The sequence below is a fragment of the Chiloscyllium plagiosum genome, unplaced genomic scaffold (assembly GCF_037043375.1).
Source record: "Chiloscyllium plagiosum isolate Xiang-an unplaced genomic scaffold, Cpla_swu_hap1 HiC_scaffold_11, whole genome shotgun sequence".
NCBI lineage: Eukaryota > Metazoa > Chordata > Chondrichthyes > Orectolobiformes > Hemiscylliidae > Chiloscyllium > Chiloscyllium plagiosum.
In genome coordinates this window covers 50,213,485-50,227,355 of record NW_028270149.1, presented here as the reverse complement: position 1 = coordinate 50,227,355, position 13,871 = coordinate 50,213,485, and the positions used below count along the sequence as shown (strand labels likewise).

At 40.9% G+C, this 13,871-nt stretch overlaps 1 protein-coding gene across 5 annotated transcripts in view; it reads right to left on the bottom strand.

Annotated features, from left to right (window-relative positions):
* LOC122557236 (putative E3 ubiquitin-protein ligase MID2) overlaps nt 1–13,871 on the bottom strand; it is a 401,669-nt gene that overhangs the window by 108,198 nt on the left and 279,600 nt on the right. For 4 of the 5 annotated variants that reach the window (XM_087992043.1, XM_043704700.2, XM_043704699.2 and 1 more), the window contains exon 2: nt 8,055–8,770. In XM_087992043.1, coding sequence (XP_087848169.1) covers nt 8,055–8,714 — 660 coding nt within the window. In that variant the 5' untranslated portion in view covers nt 8,715–8,770. The remainder of the gene's footprint in view (nt 1–8,054; nt 8,771–13,871) is intronic. The other variant, XM_043704708.2, reaches the window with a different exon arrangement.

Genomic DNA, 13,871 nt, shown 5'->3' with positions numbered 1-13,871 from the left:
TGGCTGAATTGTTCTCCAGACCTGGCTAAATGCCAGTGGAACACATTTGAAACTCATCTACTTTCAGAGTATATCAGTATCAAACCTTGGAGACAACAGTCGACATCATGGGGTTGTATTGTAGAAAACTATCTAGTTTCACAGGCACACTAGTATCTGGGAATTCCCTGAGCCTTGGGTTCAAATGAAGTTCCTTGAATTTCTCTTTTGCTACAGAAATAAGTGATAGTACTTTTAACATTACACTGCAGTAAACCAGTTATAGGTGGTGATTATTTTCTGTTTATATGGCTAAGCATTCAATGCTCTGAATTTTCAGCAACTTCAGGTTACCCAATAATTAATATCTACTATATCCCTGTTTTGACAACTTCAGAAATCAGGGCCATAACTTTCCTCATTGCTACTGTTCCACAGGCAGTATTTGCCTTGAGGAGCTTAATCCTCCTGGCTAACATTCATATATCTAAGCTGTATCGGCATGTCACTACAAGCTATTTGACTCAAAGACATCATGGTTGATGTACATTTGTCTCCAGCCAGGTACCTTTACCTGTTCTGGCAATGCTTACATTATCAATGCAACATAAACTAAGATATGGGTAATATGGTATTGAAAGATTAATCAGACATTATTACAGCTCACTAATATATATTTTTAATTTACATATTTTTACACACACACACACACACACACACACAAAAAAAACACAACACGATGTTCACAGGCACTCAGTGTCTAAGCTGACACAGAGTGGTTCTGCTATAAAAAGTTCCATGCTCCCAGAAGTGTTATCCTTCAAGGGGCCCAAAACAAAGATTAAATCTCAGACTTTTTGTCTCCAGTTCAGATTACAATATCACAAGCGTCATCCTCTAGCATTACATTCTCACTTTCTTCTAACTTCTCCCTTTTCACAATTGGTGCTCTATAAATCATGCTCTCTCTGTGGTCTGGAATTCTCTCAAAATCTCTTCATCTTGCTCCTAACCTTCACAAGTCAAATAAAAACCTTTTCATTTGTTCATATTCGACCTTTTCCCAAATGATTTTTCCTGCCTGATTAGCATGGTTTTCTGTAACATGTTTTTAAACTTCTTCAGATGTATAAATATGCATGTTGATGCTACTGCTGTATCAGAGCTGAAAAATGTGTTGCTGGAAAAGCGCAGGTCAGGCAGCATCCAAGGAGCAGGAATTCCTGAAGAAGGGCTTATGCCCGAAACGTCGATTCTCCTGCTCCTTGGATGCTGCCTGATCTGCTGCGCTTTTCCAGTAACACATTTTTCAGCTCTGATCTCCAGCATCTGCAGTCCTCACTTTCTCCTACTGCTGTATCACTCAGGGAAGGATCAGTGATTACAGTCCATATTCAGATACAATGATGAGGGCCTGAATGAGAAAGTTTGAGCCCAGCCTAATTTAGGCCTGGAATTTCAAATATTATTTGGGAGATCATTCAACATTCAGTAAGAGTATGTCTTATCTGTATCAGCACCAGTGTAAGATGATGTGAGGGTTGATAGAGCGACAATGGGGGTAGATCACAGAGAAACTATAGAGTCACAGATATTGTCCTCATTCTCCTCCTTTTTCAAATGTGTTTCCAAAATTATTGAGAATGAAAAGTGTAGTTTTCTCAGTGGCTGTTGTTAATGCAGAAGAATCCATTGCAATTCATAGTTCCTCGGGCTGGTGAGGCCAGAAACAGGGAGATAATGGACTTGAACGTGTGGCTGGGGAACTGGTGCAGGAAGCAAGGATTTAAATTCTTGGATCACTGGGGTATGTTTTGTGGTAAGCATAAATTATACAAGAGAGACGGTTTGCACCTTAAGAGGTTGAGGACCAGCATTTTGGCAGGCAGGTTTGCTGCTGCAACGCAGCTACGTTTAAACTAAGTAGCGGGGGGGAGGGGACAAACTGGATGTTTAAGAAGGAAATTGAAGGGAAAGTTAGAACAAGGGAAGTCAAGAAAGACAACTGTATCAATGAAGCAGAAAACTCAAAAAGGGATCATGCTGTAAAGTTGAGTGAAATAGGAGTTGATGGGAACGGTGAGGGCAGTAACAAATTAAAAATACTATATATGAATGCACGAAGCATTAGAAATAAGATGGATGAGCTTGAGGCTCTTTTGGAAATTGGCAGATACGATATTATGGGGATAACTGAGACATGGCTTCAAGTGGACAGGACCTGGGAAATAAATATTCAAGGCTACACGTGCTATCGTAAGGACAGACTGACGGGCAGAGGGGGTGGGGTGGCCATGTTGGCAAGGGATGATATTCAGTCCCTTGCGTGGGGGGACCTAGAATCAGAGGATATAGAGTCAGTATGGATAGAGCTGAGAAATTCTAAGGGTAGAAGGACCCTCTTGGGAGTTATCTACAAGCCCCCAAACAGTATTCTGGATGTCGGGTGCAAGTTGAATCAGGAGCTGAAATTGGCCTGTCACAAAGATGTTACTACAATTGTTATGGGGGATTTCAACGTGCAGGTAGACTGGGAGAATCAGGATGGTATTGGACCTCAAGAAAAAGAGACTTTGTGGAGTGCCTCCGAGATGGATTCTTAGAACAGCTGGTGCTGGAGCCTACCAGGGAGAAGACAATTTTGGATCTGGTATTGTGCAACGAACCAGAATTGATCAGGGACCTCAAAGTGAAGGAGCCATTGGGAAGTAGTGACCATAATACAATAAGCTTCAATCTGCAATTTGAGAGGGAGTGGGTACAATCGGAAGTGACAATATTTCTGCTGAATAAAGGGAACTATGGATCTATGAGGGAGGAGCTGGCCAAAGTTCAATGGTGCAATACCTTAGCAGGGATGACTGTGGAGGAACAATGGCAGATATTTCTGGGTATAATGCAGAAGATGCAGGATCAGTTCATTCCAAAAAGGAAGAAAGATCCTAGGAGGAGACATGGGTGGCCATGGCTGACGAGGGAAGTTAAGAAACATATAAAGTTAAAAGAGAAAAAGTATAACATAGCAAAGATAAGTGGGAAAACGGAGGACTGGGAAGCTTTTAAGGAACAACAGAGGATTACTGAGAAGGAAATACGCAGAGAAAAAATGAGGTACGAAGGTAAACTGGCCAAAAATATAAAAGGAGGATAGTAAAAGCTTTTTTAGGTATGTGAAAGGCAAAAAAATGGTTAAGACTACAATTGGGCCCTTGAAGACAGAAACAGGGGAATATATTACGGGGAACAAAGAAATGGCAGAAGAATTGAATTGGTACTTCAGATCTGTGTTCACTGGTATCTCCCTGAGCAATCTCCCTGAGGTAACAGTGGCTGAAGGGAATTTATATTTGCCAGGAATTGGTGTTGGAGAGACTGTTAGGTCTGAAGGTTGATAAGTCCCCGGGGCATGATGGTCTACATCCCAGGGTATTGAAGAACGTGGCTCGAGAAATCATGGATGTGTTGGTGATTATTTTCCAGAGTTCGATAGATTCGGAATCAGTTCCTGTGGATTGGAGGGTGGCTAATGTTGTACCACTTTTTAAGAAAGGTGGGAGAGAGAAAGCAGGAAATTATAGACCAGTTAGTCTGACCTCAGTGGTGGGAAAGATGCTGGAGTCTATTATAAAGGATGAAATTACGACACATCTGGTTAGTAGTAACAGGATAGGTCAGAGTCAGTATGGATTTATGAAGGGGAAATCATGCTTGACTAATCTTCTGGAATTTTTTGAGGATGTCACTCTGAAGATGGACAAGGGAGATCCAGTAGATGTAATGTACCTGGACTTTCAGAAAGCTTTTGATAAAGTGCCACATAGGAGGTTAGTGAGCAAAATTAGGGCGCATGGTATTGGGGGCAAAGTACTAACTTGGATTGAAAGTAGGTTGGCTGACATGAAACAAAGTAGTGATAAACGGCTCCATTTTGGAATGGCAGGCAGTGACCAGTGGGGTACCGCAGGGATCAGTGCTGGGACTGCAGCTTTTTACAATATATATTAATGATATAGAAGATGGTATTAGTAATAACATTAGCAAATTTGCTGATGATACTAAGCTGGGTGGCAGGGTGAAATGTGAGAAGGATGTTAGGAGATTACAGGGCGACCTGGACAGGTTAGGTGAGTGGTCAGATGCATGGCAGATGCAGTTTAATGTGGATAAATGTATAGTTGTCCACTTTGGTGGCAAGAACAGGAAGGCAAATTACTACCTAAATGGAATCAATTTAGGTAAAGGGGCAGTACAAAGAGATCTGGGTGTTCTTGTACACCAGTCAATGAAGGTAAGCATGCAGGTACAGCAGGTAGTGAAGAAGACTAATAGCATGCTGGCCTTCATAACAAGAGGGATTGAGTATAGAAGCAAAGAGGTTCTTCTGCAGCTGTACAGGGCCCTGGTGAGACCACACCTGCAGTACTGTGTACAGTTCTGGTCTCCAAATTTGAGGAAAGACATTCTGGCTATTGAGGCAGTGCAGCGTAGGTTCAGGAGGTCAATTCCTGAAATGGCGGGACTACCTTATGCTGAAAGACTGGAGCGACTGGGCTTGTATACCCTTGAGTTTAGAAGGCTGAGAGGGGATCTGATTGAGACATATAAGATTATTAAAGGATTGGACACTCTGGAGGCAGGAAACATGTTTCCGCTGATGGGTGAGTGCCGAACCAGAGGACACAGCTTAAAAATACGGGATAGACCATTTAGGACAGAGATGAGGAGAAACTTCTTCACCCAGAGAGTGGTGGGTGTGTGGAATGCTCTGCCCCAGAGGGCAGTGGAGGCCCAGTCTCTGGATTCATTTAAGAAAGAGTTGGATAGAGCTCTCAAGGATAGTGGAATCAAGGGTTATGGAGATAAGGCAGGAACAGGATACTGATTAAGGATGATCAGCCATGATCATATTGAATGGTGGTGCAGACTCGAAGGGCAGAATGGCCTACTCCTGCACCTATTGTCTATTGTCTTCAACACTTAAACAAAATTCTGCCGATGCTCAAGATCATAAATGAAAATAAAGATAGAGAGAAACGCAATAGCTTTAGCTGAGTCTGAAGATTCACATTGAACTCGAAACATAACCCTGTTTCTTTCTCCACAGCTACTGCCAGACATGCTGAGCTTACATCACTATAATCCATGGGGTCTAAAACAGGTTTTAACCTCCTAATTTACATATGTGAGGGGTCCAACATCTGTTCGAGGCAGCCTTTAGGGATGGTTGAAAAATATTCTGATCTTAAATTCAAAGGTGACATATACACAGGTGTATAACTCAGTGCTAAAGTCAGTGAGTGCTAAGAAAACAAGCGAAGAGTCAGAAGATGCATGTCCATGTCAATTCAGAAGCAAGCATCTGACATTGCTACATAACTTACATATTTGTCCTTGCATACAAAGTGACCTGGCAGAAGTCATAGGGGTCTGTCAGCTCCAAAGTACTGAAGGCCTGATGTTTTGATTGAGTTAATCAGTGGGCATGCATGATCATGTGCCGAGACTGGATAATTAGATTTGTGTGGATGAAGAACCAAGAAATCTAGAGTCCATGGAGCAGACAGGATTGTGTAGAAACAATGGCATGACGATTGGGACAGGCATTCAGTGAGCTGCAATAATCAGTTTTACTTTATTAGGAATTTGTGCTGTACGGTTTTGCAATGTAGAAGGGGATAATTGGAAGTTGGATGTAAATAGTTGGGGCTCTAATATGATGCAAGTACATGGAAATTGAGTAGCAGAGATTCTGAACTCACTACTTAAGGCTTGAGGAGAGGACAAAGGATTAAAATTTTGTCTTCAACGGCGAGATTCTGATTTTTTTTCATCTTTACCCTATTTGTCATGACACTTGCTACACCAGGGAGAGGCATTTTCTGCCATTTGTAAACCATAATCTGATTTTTGGGAAAATTCTTTTAAACTTTTGATTTCATGAACAATCTGTCGGTTCTGTGACTCTTTTCAGTTTTACCTTCAGGCATCAAAGGATACAAGATGGGGCAGCAAAGTGACTCAGTGAGCACTGCTGCTTCATAGCACCAGGGATCTGGGTTTGAGTCCAGCCTATGGCGACTGTGTGTGGGTTTGCACATTCATCCGTATCTACGTGGGTTTCCTCTGGGTGCTCTGGTTTCCTCCCACAGTCCGAATATGTGCTGGTTAGGTGGATTGGCCATGCTAAATTGCCCATTGTGTCCAGGGATGTGCTAGTTAGGTGGGGTGTGGAAGCGCCATTGTTGGACTGGGGTGTGCAAAATCAGAAGTCATCTGACAAAGGGGCTACACTCCAAAAGCTTGTGATTTCAAATAAACCTGTTGGACTATAACCTGGTCTTGTGTGATTTCTGACTCGGGCCAGATGGATTAGCCATGGGAAATGCAGGGTCACAAGGATAGATTAGAGGGTTTGGTCTGGGTGGGATACTGTTTTGAGGGAGGGGGGGGGGGGGTGGTGTGCACTCAGTCAGCTAAATGGCCTGCTTGGACATTGTAGCGATTCTATGATTAATGATACTATGAAGATAGCTGATAGACACTACATAGCATATTATGGCTACTCCCATTCAAATGGGCACGTAACTATTGGAATTTGTCAGTATGAAGAGGAAAGGAAAACAAAAATTAGGTAAAAATAAAATTAATATCTGTTTCAAATGGAAGGGATTTCTAACTAGAATTGTCAACATGTAGCATTACCAATATATTTATAAATTTACAGAATTGTTGCCATAGGCTATTTGCAAAAATGTGAAAATAATACCTTGCGCAAACTGAACAGCCAAACTTTTTGAACTCAATAAAAAAATCAAGATAAAGATGAGTAGTGCTGTTCCAAATTGAGAAAAACAGTTAGTACACTTTTTTCTGCCAGATGTTATTTAAGTAACATATTAAACGGATTAACCTCTCCAACAAGGCCCCAAAACATATGACTTTTTATTGTACGTCACTAAAGGAGAAATATGCTTCTTAGTAGAGCTTGTCATTCTTAGCACTGTTAATGAAATTGGGTTGGAAGGAGGGAAAGCAGAACCAGATATTCTTGAGATGTTAAGATGCCTTTTTGAAAAAAGCCACATTACTGAAACAAATTTGTAAATCATGTACAGTACACAAGATTGTGTTTTTGTCTGCTATTTACTAACCTGGTGAAATACCTTGGAAAGCTTTTTCAGGCTATAATGCTCATTTAATGCATAGGTTTTGAATGGGGCTGTGTCCAAATTTAAACTTCTTTTTAAAATTAAAAATAAAAGCCTCCCCTGGCCTGTTTACTTCTCTAAGTACTTAATTATTATTACTTAGAAAGAAAAAAATTAAGAATGCACAGATAGATCACATTTCCTATGTCTTTTTCTGGGTATTTCTTGCTAAAAGCAAAACCATACAGCACAAAAGGAGTTAATTTATTCTATCATACTAATTATTCCCACTCCTTTTTTACAGCCTTGCAGTAATTTTATTTTTCAGACAGGTATCTAATATGTTGAAAATTAGTTGAATCTGATTCCACCATCCATTTCAGATCATAAATTACTTGGAGGAAAATATACAATATATTAATTTGTCTGCTCACTTCCTTCCCCATTTGTGCACCAGTCAGATATCTGTGTCTCCTCTAGTTACTGGTTTACCTATTCAAGCCTGTTGAAAGGTCTTGTTCTCATGTTTGTTCTCCAAGCATTGCCACTCAAATGTACAGAGTTAGAGTTAGTATGGATCGTATATAGGTGTTGACAATCTTGTTTCTGAGGCAGAAGACTGTTAAAACTCTGCTCCCAAGAGATGGATGTACAGTATAATCTGGGTTGACACAGCATTTCCTAAATGCTGCATTGTCTGAGATTTCATTCTTTGCAGTAACTTACTAAACTGAAAAGTGAAATCTACCTGTTTAGATGGACATTTAAAACTGTATTGAGGAGGCTGAAATACTGCAAAAAAAAAAAAGGGTGAGATTCTTAAAGTTAAGACTTAGTCATTGATTATCCAACTTCAGGCTACAATATTGAATCCAAATGGATTTTTTAAAAAAGTGTTTTCAGATAATGAATCTTCATATACTGTACCTTAAGTTTGTCATATCTATCACTCAGTGAGGAAACCTGGTGCTCCCGGTGGCGTCCTACAAGTTTGCATAAGGCACAGATCAGCTGATCATCCGTGACACAGTACATATTCACCTTTTCATCTTCATGCTCCAGACACATCAGTCCGTGGAGGTGAGAGTCCGGAATGGGCTCAATCAACCGGTGGCCAGTGAACGGCTTCTTGTTGGGGTGGGTGGCCCGGAGGCACCGGTCACAGTAGGAGACCTCACAGGTCACACAAGTCTTGATGGCATCTCGTGGTGGCTCTTGCTCACAGAACTGGCACTGAACCCTCTCAGAGGACATGGTGACAGGATCCTTGTACGGCCGGTCACGGCGACATTCACTGGGGGAGTTGGGTCCACTCAGCGAGGCTTTCTGAAAGCGATCAATGATGTTTTGCAGAGTTACATTCCGCTTCAAGCCCTCCAAGCCGCGATGGTTCAAAGAGATAACATATCGGCAGGTCGGACACTGGAAGGCAGCAATCGATTGGATCGTCTCGTTGGAGGTGCAGTGAGAAACGAGGATCCGGTGGGCGCAGTTAAAACACAAGCTGTGGGCACACGGTAAGAGCAGAGGATCTTCAAATAGCTCCAGACAAATTGGGCAGGTTAATTCAGATTCAAGTGTTTCCATCTTCAGGCAAAACAAACTTGCATCACCAGCGGTACCCAGGGAAGCTGGTCAGCAACCTACAAGGAGAGAGAGAGAAAAAAAATCAACTTAGGTGGATCACACACCATTAAAAGTATGGCATAGATCTTTCCTTCAACTATGCCTATAATCTTAAAACAAAGGTCAAGACCACTATTAAGGAGCATTGGTTCTCCTGAAGTTCATTAGGTAAATGCCTTCCGTCATATGGGAGTGAACTTGAAAACCTATGCTTATTGTTGGGCTGTCAACATTAATTTATGGTGTAAGTTTTAGAAAAGCAAAATAGATATGATAGGTTCAGGTTTTGCTCAGTTCCAAGTGACCCCTGCTGAAATTTCCATACATATAGATATCATATGAAAAGGGCATCAGCTTTGGGCTACTCAGCCTCACTTTGATTGAATACTGTTTCTGCCTGGCATCATAGGAAAAGTTGGACAAATTACTGAAGGGCTATTAGCATTCATTGAAGCCGAGCTCCAGAAAGTTTCAACATTCTGAATTGAGATGGTGGTGGAAAACTATTCAGGCACTGCGGGAGGAAGGCAGAGTACAGGTGTGGTGACTTTATGCAAAATGTTTCCACCAAATAGAAAAGGTCATAACAAATAAAGAGGCCATTTAGTCTACATTTACCAAACAGAGAAGAAAGCAACTTATTTTAAACCCAGTTCTCATCCTTAGCTTTGTAAATTACAGCACTTCAGGTGAGGGATAAATAAATAACTTGAGGCTTTTGGCCCCAAGCATCAAACCAGGCAGTACATTCAGGGCATCGATCAACTTCAGTTTCAGTCATAAAACCTTTTCTCAGGTCCTCTCTAATTGCTCTGCCCATCATCTTCAATCTGTGCCCCCTTATTAACTGATCTCACTGCTTGAGAAAACAGGTTTGCCTTCTTTCGTACACCTCAAAAGAATCCCCATCAGCCTCACTGATTCTAAAGAAAATTAATCTAGCCTATCCAATCTTGCCTCATTGCTGCACATTTCAAGCTGCAGCCACATTCTAGTAAATCTCCTCTGTACTTTCTCCAAAGCAATTGTACCCCTCCTGTAATGTTAGTGAAACATTAACAGGAAAGCTTTTTCAGTTTTGGGTGGAACGGCAGCCAATAGAGTGGTGTCTCATTATCATGAGAGGTGTAAGTGATCCCATGATGTTCTTAAACCAGATTCATACGATTAGCTTAATCATTAGTGGACAATGTTAACTGTAGGATATAACCATTTATTTCTTCCAAAGAAAGGCATAATTGACATCCTTAATGTATTAAAATAATTTAGCCGATAAGATCAAAGTTGGCCCCAAAGTACATAAAATCTTACACAGGAGCAAATATTGATATTTCAATGTAAACACAGAATCTGTAGAAAGACGCTGGGAAGGGCACTGGAATTATATTGCATCATACAGAAGTTCTGTCTTACTCAAGTAGGCTTGTGCCTGTTGTATAAAAGGAGAAAGTGAGGACTGCAGATGCTGGAGATCAGAGCTGAAAATGTGTTGCTGGAAAAGCGCAGCAGGTCAGGCAGCATCCAAGGAGCAGGAGAATTGACGTTTCAGGCATAAGCCATTCCTGAAGAAGGGCTTATGCCTGAAACATCGATTCTCCTGGTCCTTGGATGCTGCCTGACCTGCTGCGCTTTTCCAGCAACACATTTTCAGCCCTGTTGTATAAAATCAAAGTTCGAGTCTAATATGTTGAGGAAGTTAATGTATTTTTTGGGAATGCCATCTGTGCAGTAAACATACTAGCCTTGAAAGTTCCAATATTATTGGATAGCAGACAGATTGGGACTGTAGGGACAAGGCACAAACTGGTAGTAGTAAACTGTAACATACAGACACAAACAAAAATCATGTCTAATTGTGGGTGCACTACATGTTTGGAATGGGGGAGAAAACAGAAACAGGTTCTTACTGGAATAGAAGAAAAATCAGTTCTTCACTGAAATGATGCAAGACACTATTTAAATCCTTGCGAGTCTATGATTGCCATCTTAGACAATACCAGCTGCTCTGCCTCAATCTTTGTAGGGAGGATTGATAAGTGGTTGAGTGCATCATTCTGCTTTTTTAAAATTGAAAGTTAAAAAATGAAGTGGAGAAGAAATAGCTGAGTAGTTGCTAACCTGTCCAATTTCCACTTTTCCTTCCTATAGTGAAGCTGCCTCCCCTCTTGTTAGTGTCTCCAAACACGCTAGCACACCATACACAGATACAGTCTGCTACTTTGTGCTGACTTGCACTCTCTTTGCATCAGCAATATTTTGGCTGGTATCTGTAATCAGCTCAAAGATTCCATTAAATAACTGAGAACCCTATAAAATTGAATAGTCTGTTCGAGATCATTGCTGATCTTTTGATCATAAGAGGTCAAGATAATCTTAGAGCAACCTCATTAGCACATATGGACAGGGAAGGCCATTTGGTCCATTCTTCCTCAACAACACAACAAATACATAACGCCACAACACAGTCACTGAACTGTCTACTAAACAAATTCCAATGTTTGTTGCATTGTTGAGACTGACAGTTCAGTGCAAATAATGACCCCAGTTTTTGAAGACTTTTCATTCACCAATCCTGATGCTTTTCACCAATTCGAACTGAAGATCCTTTGTTTTGTTTCAACTGAACTCAATATAATGTTCCATATTTGCCTTTTCTATACCATTTATTTGTACATTTCTATGAGTCACCTCTGTTATCACCATTCAAAGAAGAGCCCACAATTCTCCAACCTTTCCTCATAACAATTCTGATAGTAGAAATTAGCCTGGTGATCCGAGGAAACCATCTTCCTCAGTCAAAATTGGACATGTTATACAATCAAAATGTGATTTAACCAGATGAGTATTTTGCAGACGAACCTTCAACAGATAGAGTCATACAGCTGTACAGCATGGAAACAGACTCTGGTCCAACTCATCCATGCTGACCGGACCTCCTAACCTAATTTAGTCCCATTTGCCAGCAGTTGGCTCCTATTCTTCTGAACCCTTCCTATTCATATACCAATCCAGATGCCTTTTAGATGTTAGAAAAATACTTGAACATTTCATTTGCTTTGCTGATTGCTGCTTCTCAGTGACTGGATATGTCAAGTGCCAAGTCTACCAACTGTCAATATATCCAAATATTAACTATCACTTGGCTGAGTATCATGTCAAAACAATATAATCTGAAATTGTGAATCTGCTTAGGGGAGGCAATGCCCTTTAACTCATTTATTTTAGGAATATGAACAGAGGGTGGCCCTAGAAGCAGGTTATACTTACTCGAGAGTGAAAATACATCTTGGATCAAAATACATTTACACTATTGAAGGAATGATTCTACATTGGACTAGGTGAATTGCTCAAGAGAACAGAGACAGACACGTTAGAACAAATAGCCTCTTTCTATGCTATAACTTGTTGATAATTCTAGTAAGCCAATCAAAAGGAGAGACCTGCTGGGTAAGTCCACTGAATCATAATAAGCAGTTGACTCATATAGACTGAACTGAACAGATGTTGAATTCAACCTGAGATATGTTACCTGTTACGTAATTTTGCCCACAGAGTTGGGGAACAGGAGGTGGTGTTGGGACTACTTGCTTGTCCTGGACCTGCTTCAGATTGGAAATTGATCAAAGTAATATTTGTCATGTGGTTGTACCCTTGTTGGAATAGGGACTCTCTCAAAATGACAATTAAGGGAGGCAGATAGCCTCTCGAAAGTCAGGGGATGGGTGGGAGGGGGAAAAATCAGAGAAGCACATGGGTAGGTTATGATCAGTAACTGGGAGACGACTGCAACAAGAGGATGATCTTTAAGACAGAAATTTAATTTTTAAGGAAAGTATGATTCCTGGTGAAACTACCAAATTACGTTAGGGGACCAGTTGTTTGTTTTCTTTGTGCAAATATTTACTGAGAATAAAGCCATGAGATTCCAGAATTTTTGAACAAACAAATTATGTTTTTATAAAAAGGGTTACAGAAGTAAAACAATAAAGTCTACATATACAACTCATAGTTAACACCAGAATTAGCAGGAAGTAATTATGATTTAACTCAGATAAACTGTGGTCAAATATTCAAGAAAGTATATCAAATAACAAATATGGTCAAGACAGATCTCTCAGATTTTTCAGCAACCCTCAATATAATGCCAAATTTGAAAAACTTTGTTTTCTTTTCAAGTGTTTCCAATTCTTTAGTTTCAAAGATCCAGCTTCCAAATCCCACCATTAACCACTTTGTCAGAGTCTTCCTCAATAACCACTCTCGTCCTGATAGTTTAATCAATTCCCTTAAGGCTGCATCCTTTTGGATTCCTGAGAGTGCTCTACAGCATTCCACTTGGGCACAATTCCAGTTCTTTTGCAGACAACTAGCTTCACTCAGCTGTTACTAATCCTGGGGTTTCTTCAAGTTCCAATGTTTTTCAGCTGGACAAGTAAATACTGAAGAGCCCCTCTTCATCTTTACTGACAGCTGTGCTGAATTATCAATGGAATCTCAAGGCTTCGTCCAAATCCACACTGCTCCAGGCAGTTCCCAGAGCTTCTCCACAACCCTTGCCTCAACTCTTAGCTGCAATCAATAGCTCCAACGACTTCTGAGAGTACTGCCCAGAGCCTGCTACAAAAGCAAGTTTCAGTATGAAGATCTTCCTCTGCTGCCAACAGCCAGTCAAGTGGCTTATCTCATTCTGCTGCCATACTGCCATACAGCAGTCATGCTTTAGCACTACTACCACCCCACAGGCATATTCCTACCTGCAACTGTCCAGAAAGAGCAATCCAAAATTGCACACCAAATATATGCAGCCTCTCCCACTTTGTGCAATCGACGGAACATTCAGGAATTTTAGTGCTTGGCTGTCACAGATTTTTAAGAAAGTAAGTTTGTGTGTCTTAATATATAAAGATTGAACACCATTGTGGTTGGGGGTGAGAGTCCCTTTACAGTGCACATCCCTTGGCAACATATGTCAACAGGGAAAGCGTGTAGGCCTCAGTCTGCCACAGGCAGTTAATCTACCACCCCAACAACCAAAGGGTCTAGATACTAGAGACTAGCTGAAAAATTCAAGTCAACATTGGCCAACTGATCACTTATCCGGTAATCGCCGTTGAGAGA